Here is a 24,371-nt window from a genome sequence, read left to right as displayed (position 1 = left end):
AAGAAGCAGCTCTGAGTGTTTCTCTCTTTCTCCACAGCACTGATCCTCACGGCCTCATAATGCATACTACATACTACATACTACATACTGCATACTGCATACAGCATACTGCATACTGCATACTGCATACTACATACTGCATACTGCATACTGCATACTGCTTACTACATACTGCATACTGCATACTACATACTGCATACTGCATACTACATACTGCATACTACATACTACATACTGCATACTGCATACTGCATACTGCATACTACATACTGCATACTGCATACTACATACTGCATACTATATACTGCATAATACATACTACATACTGCATACTACATACTACATACTGCATACTACATACTGCATACTACATACTGCATACTGCATACTACATACTACATACTACATACTGCTTACTACATACTGCATACTACATACTACATACTGCATACTACATACTACATACTACATACTGCATACTACATACTGCATACTGAATACTACATACTACATACTACATACTGCATACTGCATACTACATACTGCATACTGCATACTACATACTACATACTGCATACTGCATACTACATACTGCATACTACATACTACATACTGCTTACTGCATACTACATACTACATCCTGCATACTGCATACTACATACTACATACTGCATACTGCATACTACATACTACATACTACATACTGCATACTGCATACTACATACTACATACTACATACTGCATACTACATACTGCATACTACATACTACATACTGCTTACTACATACTGCTTACTGCATACTACATACTACATACTGCATATTACATACTGCATACTCATGTATGTTACATCAGTGTTTCTGTGTCTCTCCACAGCGCTGATCCTTGCAGCTTCGTGGTGCGTTCAGGGACTGCAGGTGAACGTGCTGCCCGCTCGGCCTCTGTTCCGGCTGGGGGATCGTCAGCAGCTGATCTGCCGGATCCGGGACTGTCCCACGGTGCCGGTCGTGTCCTGGTCCTGGATGGGGGACAACCCCCTGACCGCCTCGGTCGGCACCAACCGGACCCACTCCGTGCTGACCATCGACCCGGTGATGCCGGAGCACGAAGGCGCGCTGCTGTGCAAAGTCCGCTGCGGCGTGGAGCGGCACGTCATCACCAACGTGCAGGTTTACTGTGAGTTTTTACTTCCTGCTTCTGTAATAATCTGAGGCTGTGTTCGAAACCACATACTACATACTGCATACTACATACCGCATACTACATACTACATAGACTGTGTTCGTAACCGCCTACTGCATACTACATACTACATACTGCATACTACATACTACATAGGCTGTGTTCAAAACCGCCTACCACTCCTACTAACTTTAACTTTTTTTAAGTTCCCGGATGCATACTAGATTCTCCTAAATGTGCACAGTATGCAAAGCATTTACCCACAATGCATTTCGCTCCTGCCCGAGCCGAAATCAGCCGGCCTGAAGCTGATTTCCCTTAAGCTCTAAACTCTGTAAACTTTAGCAACATTTGAAACATTTTCAGGCGAGAAAGTAGTCGTTTAGATCCCCAACGTGTTGAAAACCTGACAAAATACCGGCTGTTTACAATTTTGTTCCTACGAATTTGGCGCTACTAAAGCTAGCCGCAGTGAGCAACGCACTTCCGGTTATTTTCACAAAATAAAATACCCGTTGCCTTTTATCATAGGGAAAGCCATTACCATACAATTGGTGCTTTTGTTTTGAAAACAGGAAGTGAACGTACCCTCGTTGTAGCTAGCTTGAAACTGCCGTTTTGACAGGAAATGACGATCGGCGACGTCACGTTACGTCGCATCTTGGGTAGTTTGAGTATGAGTAGTAACCTCATGATGCATACCCAACATTTAGGAGAATCTAGTATGCATCCGGGAACTTAAAAAAAGTTAAAGTTAGTAGGAGAAGTATGCGGTTTCGAACACAGTCTGAGACTTCTGATTCTGACCCGTCCTCTGGTTCCAGCCTTCCCCTCGGACCCTGTGATCGCAGGTCAGGACCACCTAAGACTGGGGGCGGAGTCCAGCCTGACCTGCCGGGTGAGCGACCTGTATCCCACCGAGCACCTGACCCTCACCTGGCTGAGAGGAGACGCGGTCCTGAGCAGCTTCGTCGGGTCGGAGCGGTCCGAGTACAGGTTCACGCCCCGGAAACGGGACTCTGGAGGGAGCGTCACCTGCAGGGCTACGCTGGAGCTGCCGGGCCTGCCGGCCGGGAACCGGACCAGAGAGTCCAGCATCTCCTTAAACGTCCTCTGTGAGTCCAAGTCGCTCTAGTCTGCCTCCTAGTACCAACACCTGAATATAAGCCCCGAGTCCGAGTCCAAATCCTGACAAACAGGATTCTGATCCGGACTCAGATTCAGGCCACGAGGATCTCTGGATCTGAGTCGTTTTGGTCTAAATCTGAATCCTGTTGGTCTAAATCTGAGTCCTGTTGGTCTAAATCTTAATCCTGTTGGTCTAAATCTGAGTTCTGTTGGTCTAAATCTGAGTTATGTTGGTCTAAATCTGAGTTCTGTTGGTGTAAATCTGAATCCTGTTGGTCTAAATCTGAGTTCTGTTGGTGCAAATCTGAATCCTGTTGGTCTAAATCTGACTCCTGTTGGTCTAAATCTGAATCCTGTTGGTCTAAATCTGACTCCTGTTGGTCTAAATCTGACTCCTGTTGGTCTAAATCTGACTCCTGTTGGTCTAAATCTGAATCCTGTTGGTCTAAATCTGAATCCTGTTGGTCTAAATCTGAATCCTGTTGGTCTAAATCTGAGTTCTTTTGGTCTAAATCTGAGTTATGTTGGTCTAAATCTGAGTTATGTTGGTCTAAATCTGAGTCCTGTTGGTCTAAATCTGACTCCTGTTGGTCTAAATCTGACTCCTGTTGGTCTAAATCTGAATCCTGTTGGTCTAAATCTGAGTTCTGTTGGTCTAAATCTGAATCCTGTTGGTCTAAATCTGAGTTCTGTTGGTCTAAATCTGAATCCTGTTGGTCTAAATCTGAATCCTGTTGGTCTAAATCTGAGTCCTGTTGGTCTAAATCTGAATCCTGTTGGTCTAAATCTGAGTTCTGTTGGTCTAAATCTGAATCCTGTTGGTCTAAATCTGAGTTATGTTGGTCTAAATCTGGTCTAAATCTGAGTACTGTTGGTCTAAATCTGAGTTCTGTTGGTCTAAATCTGAATCCTGTTGGTCTAAATCTGAGTTATGTTGGTCTAAATCTGAATCCTGTTGGTCTAAATCTGAGTCCTGTTGGTCTAAATCTGAGTTCTGTTGGTCTAAATCTGAGTTCTGTTGGTCTAAATCTGGTCTAAATCTGAGTACTGTTGGTCTAAATCTGAATCCTGTTGGTCTAAATCTGAATCCTGTTGGTCTAAATCTGAATCCTGTTGGTCTAAATCTGAATCCTGTTGGTCTAAATCTGAATCCTGTTGGTCTAAATCTGAGTTCTGTTGGTCTAAATCTGAATCCTGTTGGTCTAAATCTGAGTCCTGTTGGTCTAAATCTGAGTTATGTTGGTCTAAATCTGAGTCCTGTTGGTCTAAATCTGACTCCTGTTGGTCTAAATCTGAATCCTGTTGGTCTAAATCTGAGTTATGTTGGTCTAAATCTGAATCCTGTTGGTCTAAATCTGAGTTCTGTTGGTCTAAATCTGAGTTATGTTGGTCTAAATCTGAGTACTGTTGGTCTAAATCTGACTCCTGTTGGTCTAAATCTGACTCCTGTTGGTCTAAATCTGAGTCCTGTTGGTCTAAATCTGAATCCTGTTGGTCTAAATCTGAGTTCTGTTGGTCTAAATCTGAATCCTGTTGGTCTAAATCTGAGTTCTGTTGGTCTAAATCTGAGTTATGTTGGTCTAAATCTGAGTACTGTTGGTCTAAATCTGAGTTCTGTTGGTCTAAATCTGAATCCTGTTGGTCTAAATCTGAGTTATGTTGGTCTAAATCTGAATCCTGTTGGTCTAAATCTGAGTTCTGTTGGTCTAAATCTGAGTTATGTTGGTCTAAATCTGGTCTAAATCTGAGTACTGTTGGTCTAAATCTGAGTTCTGTTGGTCTAAATCTGAATCCTGTTGGTCTAAATCTGAGTTCTGTTGGTCTAAATCTGAATCCTGTTGGTCTAAATCTGAGTCCTGTTGGTCTAAATCTGAGTTCTGTTGGTCTAAATCTGAGTTCTGTTGGTCTAAATCTGACTCCTGTTGGTCTAAATCTGAGTCCTGTTGGTCTAAATCTGAATCCTGTTGGTCTAAATCTGACTCCTGTTGGTCTAAATCTGACTCCTGTTGGTCTAAATCTGAGTCCTGTTGGTCTAAATCTGAATCCTGTTGGTCTAAATCTGAGTTCTGTTGGTCTAAATCTGAATCCTGTTGGTCTAAATCTGAGTTATGTTGGTCTAAATCTGGTCTAAATCTGAGTACTGTTGGTCTAAATCTGAGTTATGTTGGTCTAAATCTGAGTCCTGTTGGTCTAAATCTGAATCCTGTTGGTCTAAATCTGAGTTATGTTGGTCTAAATCTGAATCCTGTTGGTCTAAATCTGAGTTCTGTTGGTCTAAATCTGAGTTATGTTGGTCTAAATCTGGTCTAAATCTGAGTACTGTTGGTCTAAATCTGAGTTCTGTTGGTCTAAATCTGAATCCTGTTGGTCTAAATCTGAGTTCTGTTGGTCTAAATCTGAATCCTGTTGGTCTAAATCTGAGTCCTGTTGGTCTAAATCTGAGTTCTGTTGGTCTAAATCTGAGTTCTGTTGGTCTAAATCTGGTCTAAATCTGAGTACTGTTGGTCTAAATCTGAATCCTGTTGGTCTAAATCTGAATCCTGTTGGTCTAAATCTGAATCCTGTTGGTCTAAATCTGAATCCTGTTGGTCTAAATCTGAATCCTGTTGGTCTAAATCTGAGTTCTGTTGGTCTAAATCTGAGTTCTGTTGGTCTAAATCTGAGTTATGTTGGTCTAAATCTGAATCCTGTTGGTCTAAATCTGAGTTCTGTTGGTCTAAATCTGAATCCTGTTGGTCTAAATCTGAGTTCTGTTGGTCTAAATCTGAGTTATGTTGGTCTAAATCTGAGTCCTGTTGGTCTAAATCTGAGTTCTGTTGGTCTAAATCTGAGTTATGTTGGTCTAAATCTGAGTACTGTTGGTCTAAATCTGAGTTCTGTTGGTCTAAATCTGAATCCTGTTGGTCTAAATCTGAATCCTGTTGGTCTAAATCTGAGTTATGTTGGTCTAAATCTGAATCCTGTTGGTCTAAATCTGAGTTCTGTTGGTCTAAATCTGAGTTATGTTGGTCTAAATCTGAGTACTGTTGGTCTAAATCTGAGTTCTGTTGGTCTAAATCTGAATCCTGTTGGTCTAAATCTGAGTTATGTTGGTCTAAATCTGAATCCTGTTGGTCTAAATCTGAGTTCTGTTGGTCTAAATCTGAGTTATGTTGGTCTAAATCTGAATCCTGTTGGTCTAAATCTGAGTTCTGTTGGTCTAAATCTGAGTTATGTTGGTCTAAATCTGAGTACTGTTGGTCTAAATCTGAGTTCTGTTGGTCTAAATCTGAATCCTGTTGGTCTAAATCTGAGTTATGTTGGTCTAAATCTGAATCCTGTTGGTCTAAATCTGAGTTCTGTTGGTCTAAATCTGAGTTATGTTGGTCTAAATCTGGTCTAAATCTGAGTACTGTTGGTCTAAATCTGAGTTCTGTTGGTCTAAATCTGAATCCTGTTGGTCTAAATCTGAGTCCTGTTGGTCTAAATCTGAGTTCTGTTGGTCTAAATCTGAATCCTGTTGGTCTAAATCTGAGTTCTGTTGGTCTAAATCTGAATCCTGTTGGTCTAAATCTGAGTTCTGTTGGTCTAAATCTGAGTTCTGTTGGTCTAAATCTGAGTACTGTTGGTCTAAATCTGAGTTCTGTTGGTCTAAATCTGAATCCTGTTGGTCTAAATCTGAATCCTGTTGGTCTAAATCTGAGTTCTGTTGGTTTAAATCTGAATCCTGTTGGTCTAAATCTGAGTTATGTTGGTCTAAATCTGAATCCTGTTGGTCTAAATCTGAGTTATGTTGGTCTAAATCTGAATCCTGTTGGTCTAAATCTGAGTTCTGTTGGTCTAAATCTGAGTTATGTTGGTCTAAATCTGGTCTAAATCTGAGTACTGTTGGTCTAAATCTGAGTTCTGTTGGTCTAAATCTGAATCCTGTTGGTCTAAATCTGAGTTCTGTTGGTCTAAATCTGAATCCTGTTGGTCTAAATCTGAGTCCTGTTGGTCTAAATCTGAGTTCTGTTGGTCTAAATCTGAGTTCTGTTGGTCTAAATCTGGTCTAAATCTGAGTACTGTTGGTCTAAATCTGAATCCTGTTGGTCTAAATCTGAATCCTGTTGGTCTAAATCTGAATCCTGTTGGTCTAAATCTGAATCCTGTTGGTCTAAATCTGAATCCTGTTGGTCTAAATCTGAGTTCTGTTGGTCTAAATCTGAATCCTGTTGGTCTAAATCTGAGTTCTGTTGGTCTAAATCTGAGTTATGTTGGTCTAAATCTGAGTCCTGTTGGTCTAAATCTGACTCCTGTTGGTCTAAATCTGAGTCCTGTTGGTCTAAATCTGAGTCCTGTTGGTCTAAATCTGAGTCCTGTTGGTCTAAATCTGAATCCTGTTGGTCTAAATCTGAGTCCTGTTGGTCTAAATCTGAGTTATGTTGGTCTAAATCTCGTCTAAATCTGACTCCTGTTGGTCTAAATCTGAGTTATGTTGGTCTAAATCTGAGTTCTGTTGGTCTAAATCTGAATCCTGTTGGTCTAAATCTGAGTTATGTTGGTCTAAATCTGAATCCTGTTGGTCTAAATCTGAGTTCTGTTGGTCTAAATCTGAGTTATGTTGGTCTAAATCTGAATCCTGTTGGTCTAAATCTGAGTTCTGTTGGTCTAAATCTGAGTTATGTTGGTCTAAATCTGAGTACTGTTGGTCTAAATCTGAGTTCTGTTGGTCTAAATCTGAATCCTGTTGGTCTAAATCTGAGTTATGTTGGTCTAAATCTGAATCCTGTTGGTCTAAATCTGAGTTCTGTTGGTCTAAATCTGAGTTATGTTGGTCTAAATCTGGTCTAAATCTGAGTACTGTTGGTCTAAATCTGAGTTCTGTTGGTCTAAATCTGAATCCTGTTGGTCTAAATCTGAGTCCTGTTGGTCTAAATCTGAGTTCTGTTGGTCTAAATCTGAATCCTGTTGGTCTAAATCTGAGTTCTGTTGGTCTAAATCTGAATCCTGTTGGTCTAAATCTGAGTTCTGTTGGTCTAAATCTGAGTTCTGTTGGTCTAAATCTGAGTACTGTTGGTCTAAATCTGAGTTCTGTTGGTCTAAATCTGAATCCTGTTGGTCTAAATCTGAATCCTGTTGGTCTAAATCTGAGTTCTGTTGGTTTAAATCTGAATCCTGTTGGTCTAAATCTGAGTTATGTTGGTCTAAATCTGAATCCTGTTGGTCTAAATCTGAGTTATGTTGGTCTAAATCTGAATCCTGTTGGTCTAAATCTGAGTTCTGTTGGTCTAAATCTGAGTTATGTTGGTCTAAATCTGGTCTAAATCTGAGTACTGTTGGTCTAAATCTGAGTTCTGTTGGTCTAAATCTGAATCCTGTTGGTCTAAATCTGAGTTCTGTTGGTCTAAATCTGAATCCTGTTGGTCTAAATCTGAGTCCTGTTGGTCTAAATCTGAGTTCTGTTGGTCTAAATCTGAGTTCTGTTGGTCTAAATCTGGTCTAAATCTGAGTACTGTTGGTCTAAATCTGAATCCTGTTGGTCTAAATCTGAATCCTGTTGGTCTAAATCTGAATCCTGTTGGTCTAAATCTGAATCCTGTTGGTCTAAATCTGAATCCTGTTGGTCTAAATCTGAGTTCTGTTGGTCTAAATCTGAATCCTGTTGGTCTAAATCTGAGTTCTGTTGGTCTAAATCTGAGTTATGTTGGTCTAAATCTGAGTCCTGTTGGTCTAAATCTGACTCCTGTTGGTCTAAATCTGAGTCCTGTTGGTCTAAATCTGAGTCCTGTTGGTCTAAATCTGAGTCCTGTTGGTCTAAATCTGAATCCTGTTGGTCTAAATCTGAGTCCTGTTGGTCTAAATCTGAGTTATGTTGGTCTAAATCTCGTCTAAATCTGACTCCTGTTGGTCTAAATCTGAGTTATGTTGGTCTAAATCTGAGTCCTGTTGGTCTAAATCTGAGTCCTGTTGGTCTAAATCTGAGTCCTGTTGGTCTAAATCTGACTCCTGTTGGTCTAAATCTGAGTCCTGTTGGTCTAAATCTGAGTCCTGTTGGTCTAAATCTGAGTCCTGTTGGTCTAAATCTGAGTCCTGTTGGTCTAAATCTGAATCCGAGTCCAGACAAACAGGATTCTGATCCGGACTTGGATTCAGAGTCGGACGAACCGGACTCGTATTGAGGCCACGGGGCTGTCTGGATCTTACTCCTGTTGGTCTGGTTCTGAGTCCTGACTCCTGCTGTCGGTTTCCTCCTGCCCTGGTCGGACCTATTCATCCCAGCAGATCAGAACCTTGACTCCGCCCCCTCTCGCCTGCAGATGCTCCTGTTTTCGTGGCGGTATCGGACTCCGTGGTGGAGGTGATGGCGGACTCTCCGCTGACGCTCAACTGTTCCGCAGAGGGAAACCCCGAGCCGAGCGTCACGTGGAGCTTCAGGACGGCGGACGGCCGGTCTCTGCGGCGAGGTCGAGGGGGTCGGCTCGTCTTCGGGGCGGCGAGGCTCGCTGATGCTGGGCGCTACGACTGCGAGGCCCAAAACAGCGAAGGAAATGTCACCGCCGCTGTGAGCGTCACGGTTCACGGTGAGAATCTGTCCTGACTCGTTCTTTATCCTTTTGCCTTCTGTGTGTCCCTTCCAGGCCTCCGACTTTTGGAGTCCCCCAGGGGTCAATTCTTGGACCTCTTCTGTTTAACTTGCTCCCTTTGGGTCAGATATTGCAGAACTTTAACATCAATTATCACAGTTTATGCAGACGATACACAACTTTATGTGCACTGAAAAAAACAACTCGTAAGATTTACTTAAAAAACCCTTTCAATTAGTTTCCCATAAAACCAACAAAATACCAAAGAAAACTTCGAAATTATTACAAAATCTATTTTTTTACGAGTGAATATTTGAATTCAGCCCAGTTTAGGAAGCCATGTTGGATGATATAATGTTAATATATAGAACCTAAAAGCACTTTTACTGCCAGTAAATACTTTGATTTCTGACTTTTATCTTCATACTTAAATCTTTTTTGGGTTTTATTGGCAGTTTTATTAAATTAGTTTCCCATAAAACCAACAAAACTGAAAAAAAAACAACTCATAAGATTACTTAAGTATTTGCACTCAAATTATTTAAGTAATAATTAATGCTGCAATATCAGGTAAATTTTACTTACCATAAAACACAAGTTTTGAAAATATTAAGTAACATTTACTTAATTACATCTAAGTTTTAAGTCATGTTTATTTAAACAAACTAAGTAAAGTCTACTTGTTTTTCATAGGGAGGAACATAATTTTACTCAAAATTTTAAGTAAATTTTATATATCTGTAGTATTTGCAGTTATGAATGAACTTAGTAGATTTTAACGATACACTTTCAGAGTAAAGTTTATGTGGTATTTCTAGGTTTATGTACATACAACTATTAAACATTTAAATTGTATGAGGAAACCTGATACAATTTCATACACGATATCTTTGTACATGAAATGTGCTACAAATAAATTTGATTTTGATTTATTGCCACATGTTTCCATAATAACTGTCACACCTGTCCCCCCCACAGCTCCGCCCACCCACACCTCCCTGTCGGTGAGTCCAGGTACGGAGGTGGTGGAGGGTCAGCGGGTGACGTTCACCTGTCGCTCGGACGGCTTTCCGACCCCCACGTTAGTTTTGAGGAAGGGGGAGGAGGAGCTTGCGGTGAGTGACTCCGCCTCCTCTTTGCTAAACTTCAGCCTCCCCTCCGCCCTGCTGGAAGACTCCGCCCTCTACAGGTGTGAAGCCTCCAACCGGCACGACTCCCAGATGGTGTCCAGCTCCGTCACCGTCAGAGGTACTTTGTTTTCTGACTTTTATCTTAATACTTTAATCTTTGTTTTGGCAGTTTTATTTAACGAGTTTCCCATAAAACCAACAAAACTCCAAAGAAAACTCTTCAAATTCAAGAAATTATTACAAAAACTATTATTTTACGAGTGAATCTTTGAATTCAGCCCAGTTTAGGAAGCCATGTTGGATGATATAATGTTAATATATAAAACCTAAAACCACTTTTACTGCCAGTAAATTCTTTGTTTTCTGACTTTTATCTTCATACTTTAATCTTTTTTGGGTTTTATTGACAGTTTTATTTAACGAGTTTCCCATAAAACCAACAAAACTCCAAAGAAAATTCTTCAAATTCAGGAAATTATTCCAAAATCTATTATTTTATGAGTGAATCTTTGAATTCAGTCCAGTTTGGTAAGCCATGTTGGATGATATAATGTTAATATATGAAACCTAAAACTACTTTTACATCTTTTAAAGATGCAAACTGTGAGTTAAAACTCTTAAATTAAGGTCCTGTTGTTGCCGTACTTTGAGAATCAGACACAGCTGGAGTTTGGAGGCTTTAAAGATGATAAAATCGGAGCTTTGTGAGCCTGACCTGCAGGTATTCAGTTGTTTTTAAGATAATTTACTGTTTTGTCTGGTTCCTGATTTAAACAAATAGCTGGTTTAATAACTGAAGAGCTCATAACTTCCTGGCTTGATGAGCTTATTTGTCTTTGATGAGAAGAATTTAAATGTAATCATCCTGAAACAAGAGATCGTAACTGTTTTGAATTCTTTTCCCTGCACTGTTGACCGAGGAGAGGGGTTGTCTTTTTCTCTTTGGAGACGAGTGGAGGATCAATAATCAGAACTTTATAGTTAATTTTATTAAGTTATGGGAGTTTTGTCTTAAACATCCTCTGCAGAGAAGCCAGTTTGAATCACAAATGTCTCTCTGGTTGTGGTTCTTTCTTCTTCTTGAGTTTAAAGTTCAAAGATTCATTCGTTGTTTTGACTTTGAAATGAGGAACAACTTTCAAGCTTCAGTGCAGTAAAAGCTCCAAGCTCGTCCATTTTATCCACCAGTGATCTCACATTTCCCCTGATGATCGAGGGAAGAAATGGTTTAAACTTCCTCTTCCTTTTCCTCCATTTCTTTCCTGCTCTGAATCCTAGACGTCTCCTCTTCATCTCTATTTTTTTTATTTAGGCTCTTATTCCAGGCATTGCTCGGGCTTCGTAAAGTTCAGTTAGCTGCAACTTTCACGTTGCCATGGTTACGCATCGTAACAGACGTTAAAAACAGTGTTTTTTCGTAGAAAAAGCTTGGTAGAAAATCTGAAGAAGATGCAAAGAAAGACGCAGTTTGTCCGGAGAAACAGTTGTTTGTTTACAGGCGCCAAATGCTTCTTTCATCGATGCAACTTGCAAATAATCAGAAACTAACTACAAAGATATGATATATATATATATATAAATTGCTAAATTAATAAGTTTATATGATCTGAAATGCTACTAAAATTCAATAATATTGATAAATGGCAACATTAACAAAAACCAGTTTAAAATTCAACTAAAACATGTATTAATTTCACATTCTGCTCAATTATTTTTGCATCAATGATCATTTATCATAATGTAAACCTTTTTATTCGGCCATTTACATATTTTTGTGTTAATTTCCGACTTGCTGTCGGTGCTCGGGAGTGTTAATGTTCACACAGTCTCACATTTAGTCATTCTCTGTATGTTCAGATATGCTGGAGTGTATAATATATAAGAGATAAGATGAGAGATCTTTAAAGGTAAAGAGGGACGCCCCCTGCTCGGCTTGTTAAACCTTCGTAGAACCACAAATGAAAGGAACACATAAGCCTGTATGACAGAGACAGAACTGGTCATCAGTCGTGATAGATTTCCTTTGATGAATCAGTTTTAATGCGAGTTAACCACTGTACGAACCTGTCGCTCAGCTCACCCTCTGCAGGTGGAGGCGAGTCCTCGGCTCTCAGCAGAACGGGGCTCGGCTCTGACCGTGACCTGCAGGGCCTCCGGGTGCCCGCGCCCCACCGTCCTCACCTGGAGGAGGACGGACCAGAACAGGACCGTCCTCCAGAGGACGAGGCAGCAGGACGGGCTGTCCCTGCTCCACCTGCGGGGGCTGGACCTCCAGCACGAGGGGGGATACAGCTGCGAGGCCGAGTGCGACGCCGTCATCAGGACCAGAGACATCCACGTCCACGTCTACTGTGAGTCTGAGGGGCCTTTAGGACTTTTAGCGTTTTTAAATAGGGCTGGGCGAGTTAACTCGTTATTATCGCGTTAACTCGTTAATTATTTAATGTCGATAAATATTTTATCGCGCATTAACGCAGGTTTTATTATTTATTTTATTATTGTAAAAGTCTGTTGCTCACAGGCTTTTATTATTGTAAAAGTCTGTTGCTCACAGGCTTTTATTTTTTTAAAGTATGTTGCTCACAGGCTTTTATTTTGTAAAAGTCTGTCGCTCACAGGCTTTTATTTTTTTAAAGTATGTTGCTCACAGGCTTTTATTTTGTAAAAGTCTGTTGCTCACAGGCTTTTATTTTGTAAAAGTCTGTTGCTCACAGGCTTTTATTTTGTAAAAGTATGTTGCTCACAGGCTTTTATTTTGTAAAAGTCTGTTGCTCACAGGCTTTTATTTTGTAAAAGTATGTTGCTCACAGGCTTTTATTTTGTAAAAGTCTGTTGCTCACAGGCTTTTATTTTGTAAAAGTATGTTGCTCACAGGCTTTTATTTTGTAAAAGTCTGCTGCTCACAGGCTTTTATTTTGTAAAAGTCTGTTGCTCACAGGCTTTTATTTTGTAAAAGTATGTTGCTCACAGGCTTTTATTTTGTAAAAGTCTGTTGCTCACAGGCTTTTATTCTGTAAAAGTCTGCTGCTGTCTGCTGTGGAACAGGAAAAGAAAGTAATCGGCGGATCCACCAAACATGGAGAAGGGTACGGAACTTTTACTCGGCCATTTTCATTTGAAAGTTCTTCCAGACGGCGGAGTCGACAGAACCAAAGTCATCTGTAAACACTGCCAAGTTGAATTGTCTTCTCAGCGTAGTAGTTCCAGTCTAAAATATCACTTAAAGGCAAAACACACAACTGATAGCAGCAAGTCATTCAAGGAAACAGACAGTGGAGCGAGGCTTCTACATAAAAACTACAGAAAGATGCTGATGTTAAAAGTGTGTTTGCACAACAAATGTTATGGCACTTTCATTCATATGGCAGCACATTTAAAATAAAGCTAAATGCTAAAAGCTATACGCTACTTTTGGATTCATTTTTGGATTCTGCGTACAAATGCGATTAATCGCGATTAATCAGGGAAATCATGTGATTAATTAGATTAAACATTTTAATCGTTGCCCAGTCCTAGTTTTTAATAAAACTTCTGAGAGCTGAAGAAGATTTAACAGAACAAAGAGGAAGCTGAAACCGTCTTCACTTATTTATGTGACTTTACACGTTGAAAGTAGTAGAAAATGAGCTGTAACTTTAAAGGAGCTGGAGAAAAACCAGTGGGTCGTTGCTGTGTAATACTTAAGAATGATTCAAACTCGTCTCTCTGATTTTTCCCAGCAGTCCTGACAGGCTGGTAGCTCTGTGGGAGTTTAATAGAGGAGAGAAACTTCTCATAAATCAGAGGCTTCTTAAGGAGTGCGCAGAGATGAATCCACACATGAATCATGGCGGTGATTCATCTCCTCTCAGCCGGCCTTTTTATTTGGACACGTTCAGTCCTGCCGCTGCGCTCGCAGAGGTCAAAGGTCGGAGAGTTTCACACTGTTGATTCAGTGTCGGAGAGGAGCGACACTTCCTCACACATCTTTGTGTGTTTGTTTTTCTTGTTGTCAGCAAATAGTTCCACTGTTAACCACAACGGTGGGCGGCGTGATCCTTCGTCACGCTGCCAAAAATACTCCCAGGAGCTGAAAATAGTCCCTGTGAATGCAGAATGCAGAAGTTCCTCCTTTTTTTGAGTAACCGAGGCTGTTTCCGATAAGCGTTTTCAAACTAAACAATTGTTTCTGAGCAGTTCCAGAAAGCTCCGGGGGGGGGTTGAGACTCTTAACAAGAATGTTGGATAATAAGCAGGCTTATGGTCGTAGTCTGAGATGAGGAGGACAAACTTTACAAACGATGAAGAAACCGGCCAAATACCCGACACCCCCGCACACACACTCATCCCCCGTGTAATTAAAACACTGTGAAACCTTCCCACGCAGAGGGAAGGAGAGGAGTCGCTGTTTCTGACATGAAGTGGTTTCATCAGGCGGCGGTTTGAAGTCAGGAGTTCATCCACTCAGAAACCGAGGCTGAAAGCAACAACGTGCCCCCCTTTAAGCCCCCGATCCAAAGTGCTCCGATCGCTGCCCGTCCAAAGTATTAAACAAGAATGTTTAATAAACCACCGAGACCCAAAGCTCCCTTCCAGGAATGAAAACATCCTCCTTTAAATCCTGAGAGTTTCCAGAAAAAGATTTTACTCAAACCTCAAACCTCCTGGTCCTTCAACTCCTTTGTAGGTTTTTGGGGATTTTTAGGGGTCTGGAAGATGTCGTGGAGGTTTTTTTTTCTTCCTATGACCTCTGGTGAAGAAGGAAATGGAGACTTCTTAGGAGTTTTAAGAGGTTCGGAAGTAGATCCAGAGGTCCTTAAGGAGTTTTAAGGGATTCGGAAGTAGAGCCAGAGGTCCTTAAGGAGTTTTTAGAGGTCTGGAAGTAGATCCAGAAGTCTTTAAGGAGTTTTTAGAGGTATGGAAGTAGATCCAGAGGTCCTTAAGGAGTTTTAAGAGATTCGGAAGTAGATCCAGAGGTCCTTAAGGAGTTTTAAGAGATTCGGAAGTAGAGCCAGAGGTCCTTAAGGAGTTTTTAGAGGTCTGGAAGTAGATCCAGAGGTCCTTAAGGAGTTTTAAGAGGTCTGGAAGTGGAGCCAGAGGTCCTTAAGGAGTTTTTAGAGCTATGGAAGTAGATCCAGAGGTCCTTAAGGAGTTTTAAGAGGTCTGGAAGTGGAGCCAGAGGTCCTTAAGGAGTTTTTAGAGGTATGGAAGTAGATCCAGAGGTCCTTAAGGAGTTTTAAGAGGTCTGGAAGTGGAGCCAGAGGTCCTTAAGGAGTTTTTAGAGCTATGGAAGTAGATCCAGAGGTCCTTAAGGAGTTTTAAGAGGTCTGGAAGTGGAGCCAGAGGTCCTTAAGGAGTTTTTAGAGGTATGGAAGTAGATCCAGAAGTCTTTAAGGAGTTTTTAGGGATCTGGAAGTAGAGCCAGAGGTCCTTAAGGAGTTTTTAGAGGTCTGGAAGTAGATCCAGAAGTCTTTAAGGAGTTTTTAGGGGTCTGGAAGTAGATCCAGAGGTCCTTAAGGAGTTTTTAGAGGTATGGAAGTAGATCCAGAGGTCCTTAAGGAGTTTTAAGAGGTCTGGAAGTAGAGCCAGAGGTCCTTAAGGAGTTTTTAGAGGTATGGAAGTGGAGCCAGTCCTTAAGGAGTTTTAAGAGGTCTGGAAGTGGAGCCAGAGGTCCTTAAGGAGTTTTTAGAGGTATGGAAGTAGATCCAGAGGTCCTTAAGGAGTTTTAAGAGATTCGGAAGTAGAGCCAGAGGTCCGGAAGTAGATCCAGAGGTCCTTAAGGAGTTCTTAGAGGTCTGGAAGACAATCCCGAGGTCCTTAAGGAGTTTTTAGAGGTCTGGAAGTAGATCCAGAGGTTCTTGAGGAATTCTTAGAGGTCTGGAAGACAATCCTGAGGTCCTTAAGGAGTTTTAAGAGGTCTGGAAGTAGATCCAGAGGTCTTTGAGGAGTTTCTAGAGGTCCTTAAGGAGTTGTTAGAGGTCTGGAAGTAGATCCAGAGGTCCACAAGGAGTTTTAAGAGGTCTGGAAGTAGATCCAGAGGTCCTTAAGGAGTTTCTAGAGGTCCTTAAGGAGTTGTTAGAGGTCTGGAAGTAGATCCAGAGGTCCTTAAGGAGTTTCTAGAGGTCCTTAAGGAGTTGTTAGAGGTCTGGAAGTAGATCCAGTGGTCCTCAAGGAGTTTTTAGAGGTTTCTAAGGTTGAGGAAGTCGTCATGAAGGGTTTAAAGGTTGCTGAAGATGTTTTAGAGGTCTTAAGCTAACTAACTGAGAGCGCTGTTTTGATGTTTAAGGCGCTGAAGATCAGTAATTAAGGAATTAGGAAAGTTTAGACGTCTCTTCTTTTTTCTGTTTTAAGCCTTCATGCGACTCTCAGACCAGAACTGCCGTCTGTCTCCGTGTTCGTGTTGATGTTGTCCAACCAAATAATGAAACGTTGGTGACATAAGATCAGTCCTGAGCTCAGGTGTCGGGTCTCTGTGGGTCGACTGGCTTTTAAATAAGCCGTTTTCTTTAAAATCTTTCATTTGTGAATGAATCTGTGCTGGTTTTTGTCTCCCCAGCGTTGCCATCCGATCCTGTTCTGGAGGATTCTGGTCCCGTCCTGCTCGGCCAGGAGGCCGAGTTCCGCTGTGACGTCATCAACGTCTTCTCAGCCAATCAGCTGAGGGTCCGCTGGCTGTCGGGGAACACGACGCTGATGTCAGAGCTGTTCAGATTCCTCGGCTCTTTACAGAACATCTCTTCTGTTCTGAAACACCGGGTCAACGAGGATCAGGAGGTGCTGACCTGCACAGTCGAGCTGCTGACGGAGGACGGGAACGCGTGGCGGTCCAGAAGGACCAGCGTCCCTCTGCAGGTCCACTGTGAGTGGGTTTTTATCCTGGAAATAATGTGTTTACGTGTCCTCAGGGGCGCCGCTAGGGATTTTGGGCCCCATGAAAATAATTTTTACTGGGCCCCCCAAACAGCCGGCCAGGAGGTCGGCGAAAATTTGTGATGCTATTTTACATAAAACGATGCATTTTAATGGTATTTCTGACTATCGTTCCCATATTTGTGAAAAAAGAAAAACATGACAGTTGAGGTAGGTAAACACTGAGCACGAGGAATCCGATGGAATTAATTTATTTGCTGCAACACTGATACTCTCATTCTGACTCTTAATTAGGCTACCTGAAAAATACAAAACATAAACGTAATGTTTCCAAAACAAATACAGTTATTGTTACCAGATAATTGTAAATAGAATATATTTGTGATTATAGGTTAGTTAATAACTTAGTGTCATGTTATTTTTTGTCAGTATTATAATTTTATTAGGGCCTCTCTGGGCCCCTCTTAATCATGGGCCCCTAGAATCCTTCTCCTTTTACCCCCCTTTTTGGCGCCCCTGCGTGTCATTCCAGAACCGGAACGATTACTGTCTGATTCTGCTTTTAATCGTCTCTTCTGATGGTTCTGTTGAGCCCAAATCTGACACATCAGGATTTATCTCAGATAAAGTTTGGGTTTAATCAGCTCAGAATATTGTCTTTATCTAAATCTGGGATCAGTTGTTGATGTTAACTCGGATTCCAGATGTTTTAAACTCATATTCTGGGTTAGTTAAGCTAACATTCAACCAGTTTATGTTTAGCTAACCTCGCTCAACACCGATCATGGTTTTAATGTAAATGTACTTTATTTCTACAGCCCTTTACAGACGATGTTAAACTTGTTTTCCGTTGGTGACTCAGATCCTCCGAGGACGACCTCCCTGTCGGTGAGTCCAGGTGAGGAGGTGGTGGAGGGTCAGCCGGTGACGTTCACCTGTCGCTCCGACGGGGCTCCTCCTCCCACGCTGCTGCTGATGAGGAACGGGGAGGAGCTAAAGAGGACCGAGGCCGCCTCCTCCTCCTCATTGACCTTCAGCCTCCCCTCCGCCCTGCTGGAGGACTCCGCCCTCTACAGGTGTGAAGCCTCCAACCGGCACGGCTCCCAGATGGTCTCCAGCTCCGTCACCGTTAAAGGTGAGATTTTAATTCCTTCCTTCCTCTTTGATTCGGAGATGTTCAAACATTTCCGGCTTCTCACGGCTCCTACTTCCTGATCATATTATGTTATCAGAAGTCGGCCTCTCACTTTCTCCCATGATGCTCCCTTCACTTACAATAAATGCAGGTTTGACATATCGGCTGTGTTTGAAACCGCATACTACATACTACATACTGCATACTGCATACTGCATACTGCATACTACATACTACATACTGCATACTGCATACTACATACTGCATACTACATACTGCATACTACATACTGCATACTACATACTACATACTGCATACTACATACTGCATACTGCATACTACATACTGCATACTACATACTACATACTGCATACTACATACTACATACTGCATACTACATACTGCATACTACATACTACATACTATATACTGCATACTACATACTGCATACTGCATACTGCATGTTGCATACTACATACTACATACTGCATACTACATACTACATACTGCATACTACATACTACATACTGCATACTACATACTGCATACTGCATACTACATACTGCATACTACATACTGCATACTGCATACTGCATACTACATACTACATACTGCATACTACATACTGCATACTACATACTTCCATACTGCATACTGCATACTGCATACTACATACTTCCATACTGCATACTGCATACTACATACTTTCATACTGCATACTGCATACTTCAATACTACATACTGCATACTACATACTACATACTTCCATACTTCCATACTGCATACTACATACTTCCATACTTCCATACTGCATACTACATACTTCCATACTGCATACTGCATACTACATACTACATACTTCCATACTACATACTTCCATACTACATACTTCCATACTACATACTGCATACTACATACTTCCATACTGCATACTGCATACTACATACTTCCATACTACATACTACATACTATATACTGCATACTGCATACTACATACTGCATGTTGCATACTACATACTACATACTGCATACTACATACTACATACTGCATACTACATACTACATACTACATACTGCATACTACATACTGCATACTGCATACTACATACTGAATACTACATACTGCATACTACATACTACATACTGCATACTACATACTGCATACTACATACTGCATACTACATACTGCATACTTCCATACTGCATACTGCATACTACATACTTTCATACTGCATACTGCATACTTCAATACTGCATACTACATACTGCATACTACATACTACATACTTCCATACTGCATACTACATACTTTCATACTGCATACTACATACTTCCATACTGCATACTGCATACTTCCATACTGCATACTTCCATACTACATACTTCCATACTACATACTGCATACTGCATACTACATACTTCCATACTACATACTGCATACTACATACTTCCATACTGCATACTGCATACTACATACTTCCATACTGCATACTGCATACTGCATACTACATACTTCCATACTGCATACTGCATACTACATACTTCCATACTACATACTGCATACTACATACTTCCATACTACATACTTCCATACTGCATCCTGCATACTGCATACTACATCCTCATCGATCAGAGTATGCAGAGCGTTTACCCACATTGCATTTTGCTCCTGCCCGAGCCGAAATCAGCCGGCCTGAAGCTGATTTCCCTTAAGCTCTAAACTCTGTAAACTTTAGCAACATTTGAAACATTTTCAGGTGAGAAAGTAGTCGTTTAGATCCCCAACGTGTTGAAAACCTGACAAAATACCGGCTGTTTACCATTTTGTTCCCACGAATTCGGCGCTACTAAAGCTAGCCGCAGTGAGCAACGCACTTCCTGTTATTTTCACAAAATAAAATACCCGTTGCCTTTTATCATAGGGAAAGCCATTACCATACAATCGGTGCTTTTGTTTTGAAAACAGGAAGTTAACCTACCCTCGTTGTAGCTAGCTTGAAACTGCCGTTTTGACAGGAAATGACGATCGGCGACGTCACGTTACGTTGCATCTTGGGTAGTTTGAGTGTGAGTAGTAACCTCATGATGCATACCCAACATTTAGGAGAATCTAGTATGCATCCGGGAACTTAAAAAAAGTGAAAGTTAGTAGGAGAAGTAGGCGGTTTCGAACACAGCCATCGATTCGTTTCACAACAATGAGGGTCAGCCAGCGCCGGGGTCATAAACTCAATGAAAGGAAAAGCTCGTTCCTACCGGGAAGTCATGTGGAGTAATATAAAACCGATCCAGCCACACACATTAACACACCTACCCAGGCTGCTGTTACATCAGATATCACTCAGAACTGATTACAGCATGACAGAAATATGTTTTTCTAGCTACAAAACAATGAAAGGGAGTTTCTAAACCTGGACTTCCTTCGTGGTTTAAGAAAACATTTCGGCTCATACGAAAAAAGAATTAAGCATGAGATGAAAATAAGGCAACTTTAACCGACTTTAATCACCCAGTTGATCTGAAACTGGAATTGCATGACAAAGTGCGAGCTAAAAAGAAGCAAACCGGTGTGGCATCCACCCCCATGACGGGGCTGTCCGCTATCAGGTGACGATGTGTTGGTGGAAGATCAAAACAAAAGGTCATCAAGTTCAGCTGAGCTGCTTCCAGACGCTGTTACACAGGAAGACGCTTATAACCATCTATGGAAAGGCATTTAAATGAATAAAACTGCAGAATGAATGATGGAAGCTGCGTCTGATCCGATACGTAACGCTGGAACTCAGCAGGAAGCAGCTGGCAGGGCAGGTTTTCTCCACTTCTCTTCCCTTTAATCGCTGGGGGGCAGTGGGGCTTCAGTATGACCCTCCTTACTGATGAAATTAGTCATCACTCTCACCTCCACACATTCTTCTCCCTCAAGTGTTCCTGTTGTGTCAGAGTGAATCTTAACCTGCCAGGAAACACGATGAGTGACAAAGCGCAGAACGGGAGCTCTTTTATCTTCTCGGCTAAACATGACGGAAGGTGAAGCAGCCAATAGATCCATCAACAGAAGAGATAAACTCGACTGTTTTAATAATAAACCTGCTCCGTCATAATGATTTTCTTTGTCATTCATCACTAACTGAACAGACAATAATGGGTCTTTTTCACTTTATGGATTGAACTTAGTTGTAAAATATGCCACTTCATAAGGAGTAATAAAGAAAAGGCAACACAAAGTTGTATTTAGACAGAGGTTGTGCTACAGCACATGTAGAATACTCTGTAACACCTGCCGAATACACAATAACGCCTGCCGAATACACCGTAACACCTGCCGAATACACCAAAACGCCTGCCGAATACACCGTAACACCTGCCGAATACACCGTAACACCTGTAGAATACACCGTAACACCTGCCATACAACAAACTGCCAGTGGAGATTAAACTTTCACCAAATGAAGACATTTTTAAATCCAGGTTAAAAACATTTCTTTTCTCATGTGTCTATGCATGAAATATCTTTTAACTTATCTAGACTGTTGCCTGATTTTAAATGAATTTAAATGATTTTATTTGTTTCTCTTTATATTATTTTATGTATTTTTAATGCTTCTTGCACTCCCTGCTGCAATGCTTTTATTTTATGTAAAGCACTTTGAACTGTTTGTACATGAAATGTGCTATACAAATAAATTTGATTTGATTTGAACACCTGCAGAATACATCATAACACCTGCCGAATACACCATAATACCTGCAGAATACATCATAATACCTGCAGAATACATCATAATACCTACAGAATACATCATAACACCTGTAGAATACACCGTAACACCTGCAGAATACACCGTAACACGTGCACAATACACTGTAACACCTGCAGAATACACCATAACACCTGCAGAATACACCGTAACACCTGCAGAATACACCGTAACACCTGCAGAATACACCGTAACACCTGCAGAATACACCGTAACACCTGCAGAATACACCGTAACACGTGCACAATACACCAAAACACCTGCAGAATACACTGTAACACCTGCAGAATACACTGTAACAACTGCAGAATACACCGTAACAACTGCAGAATACACCGTAACACCTGCAGAATACACCGTAACACCTGCAGAATACACCGTAACACCTGCAGAATACACCGTAACACCTGCAGAATACACCGTAACACCTGCTGAATACACCGTAACAACTGCAGAATACACCGTAACACCTGCAGAATACACCGTAACACCTGCAGAATACACCGTAACACCTGCAGAATACACCAAAACAACTGCAGAATACACCGTAACACCTGCAGAATACACCTGCAAAAGTCCACAAACTGAGACCTCTGACTGCATTCTGTTTCCTTGTTGCTCAGCTCCCCCGAGGAACACCACAGTCCTCATCCTGCCCTCTACGGTGGTCCAGCAGGGACAAAATGTCACCGTCTGCTGCCAAACAATCAGCTTCCCGCCATCAGCCGTGATTCTGAAGAAACTGACCAATGGAACGGAGCTTTATTCCAGCAATGGCACTTTCCTCTTGGTCAACGTCACCACCAGAGACTCGGGGCTGTATCAGGTCAACGTGACCAACGACCTCGGCTTCCAGATCAAAGTCTTCAGCATCAGCGTCAGAGGTTAGCGAGACCGAAAAAGACTGAAAATGTTCGGATTTCCTTTATGGTTTGAAGTTCATCACAAACTTTTTTGTCCTCCCGCAGAGAGCAGCTCCAGACATCCTTCCAGCCTCGGCGTCGTCATCATCCCAGTCATCTGTGCGGCCGCCGGGTTGGCGGCTTCGGCTCTGCTCCTCGACTACATGAGGAGATCCAGAAAGAAAGGCTTCTACCAGCTGCCCCAGTCGACTCCACCTTCAGCCTGAGGCCAAGACGAAGCCAACAGACTCGGCTACAGAGATCCAAACCGTGGCTTCCACTCCTGGACGTGTGGTTAGAGGTCATGTGACTACCAAGTCTCTAGAATTTGGCTGCTAACTCCTGGACGGTGGTTACTAAACTAAAACATTCTTACAAAATGAGGCTTTGGCGCCTCTAAATGTGACAATCGCGCCCCATTAGCTGCCACATCCTGGTGGCCTCTGCAGGTCTGCGGATACGATGCATCTTCTAACCATCATCACGTGGCTTCAGCCTCCCGAATGTACGGATCTAAATTCCCCCAATACGTAGCTTCCACCGCGGGGCAACTCTCTGCCAGAAATGAGACCACAGTGTTGTAAAATGTTGCTGCCATCCTCCAAATTGTGACTTCTACCTCATTATATCGTACAGTCACCCGTCCTAATCATCACATTTGTTCAATGTGTCCCAAAACGTGGTAATAAGTGCCGTCTGTACCAAAAAACGTCCGTCACAATGTGTCCAATCTGAACTTTTTCCAGCCTGAAAGCACAAACGTTGCCCAGCTTTTTAACACAGATCTGTTGGTGTTGGTGTTTAACGAGCTGTTCGTTTTTTTAGATGTGTACAATCGTTTCTTCTTTGCTTTTATTAAAGATATTTATTTCCTAACTCGACCTCTGTGACTTGTGCCAACGTGTTTTAATGTTCTGGGATTGTTATTTCTGGGAATTGCCCAGCTTTTACTTTTACTTTTACTTTTGCTTTTGTCTCCGTTGGCCGGACATAAGCGGAGAATCTCAGGCGGTTGCCGTGGCGACGGCTGAGCTGCAGTTCAGAGCTTCAGCTCCTAAACACACATTTAAGAGACGGACCGTTTGTTTTTCAGTGTGTTTTCTGGCTCACGGAGGAAATTCTCCTGGGAAACAGAAAGTCTGGGAAGCTGGAAAAATAACACAATAATACAAAACTGAAACCAATCAGCTGGTCAGAATAAAAGCATGTTGGAAGCAGCTGCCAGTCTGGGAGGCAGAGCCTTCAGTTATCAGGCCCCTCTCTGTGGAACCAGCTGCCGGTTTGGGAGGCAGAGCCTTCAGTTATCAGGCCCCTCTCTGTGGAACCAGCTGCCAGTTTGGGAGGCAGAGCCTTCAGTTATCAGGCCCCTCTCTGTGGAACCAGCTGCCAGTCTGGGAGGCAGAGCCTTTAGTTATCAGGCTCCTCTCTGTGGAACCAGCTGCCAGTCTGGGAGGCAGAGCCTTCAGTTATCAGGCCCCTCTCTGTGGAACCAGCTGCCAGTCTGGGAGGCAGAGCCTTCAGTTATCGGGCCCCTCTCTGTGGAACCAGCTGCCAGTTTGGGAGGCAGAGCCTTCAGTTATCAGGCCCCTCTCTGTGGAACCAGCTGCCAGTTTGGGAGGCAGAGCCTTCAGTTATCAGGCCCCTCTCTGTGGAACCAGCTGCCAGTTTGGGAGGCAGAGCCTTCAGTTATCAGGCCCCTCTCTGTGGAACCAGCTGCCAGTTTGGGAGGCAGAGCCTTCAGT

At 42.0% G+C, this 24,371-nt stretch overlaps 1 protein-coding gene across 1 annotated transcript; it reads left to right on the top strand.

Annotated features, from left to right (window-relative positions):
* Nucleotides 1-839: 839 nt before the first annotated feature.
* vcam1b (vascular cell adhesion molecule 1b) lies at nucleotides 840-23,510 on the top strand. Its single transcript, XM_075484494.1, has 9 exons — nucleotides 840-1,176; nucleotides 2,007-2,297; nucleotides 8,589-8,852; nucleotides 9,834-10,103; nucleotides 12,061-12,336; nucleotides 16,521-16,823; nucleotides 17,697-17,969; nucleotides 22,351-22,611; nucleotides 22,696-23,510. Exons 1-9 carry the CDS (start codon nucleotides 840-842, stop codon nucleotides 22,854-22,856), a joined length of 2,436 nt encoding a protein of 811 aa, XP_075340609.1. The 3' UTR covers nucleotides 22,857-23,510.
* The last annotated feature ends 861 nt before the right edge of the window (nucleotides 23,511-24,371 follow it).

Source organism: Odontesthes bonariensis, chromosome 15 (genome assembly GCF_027942865.1).
Source record: "Odontesthes bonariensis isolate fOdoBon6 chromosome 15, fOdoBon6.hap1, whole genome shotgun sequence".
NCBI classification, from domain to species: Eukaryota; Metazoa; Chordata; class Actinopteri; order Atheriniformes; family Atherinopsidae; genus Odontesthes; species Odontesthes bonariensis.
This window is presented reverse-complemented; position numbering and strand designations above follow the sequence as displayed.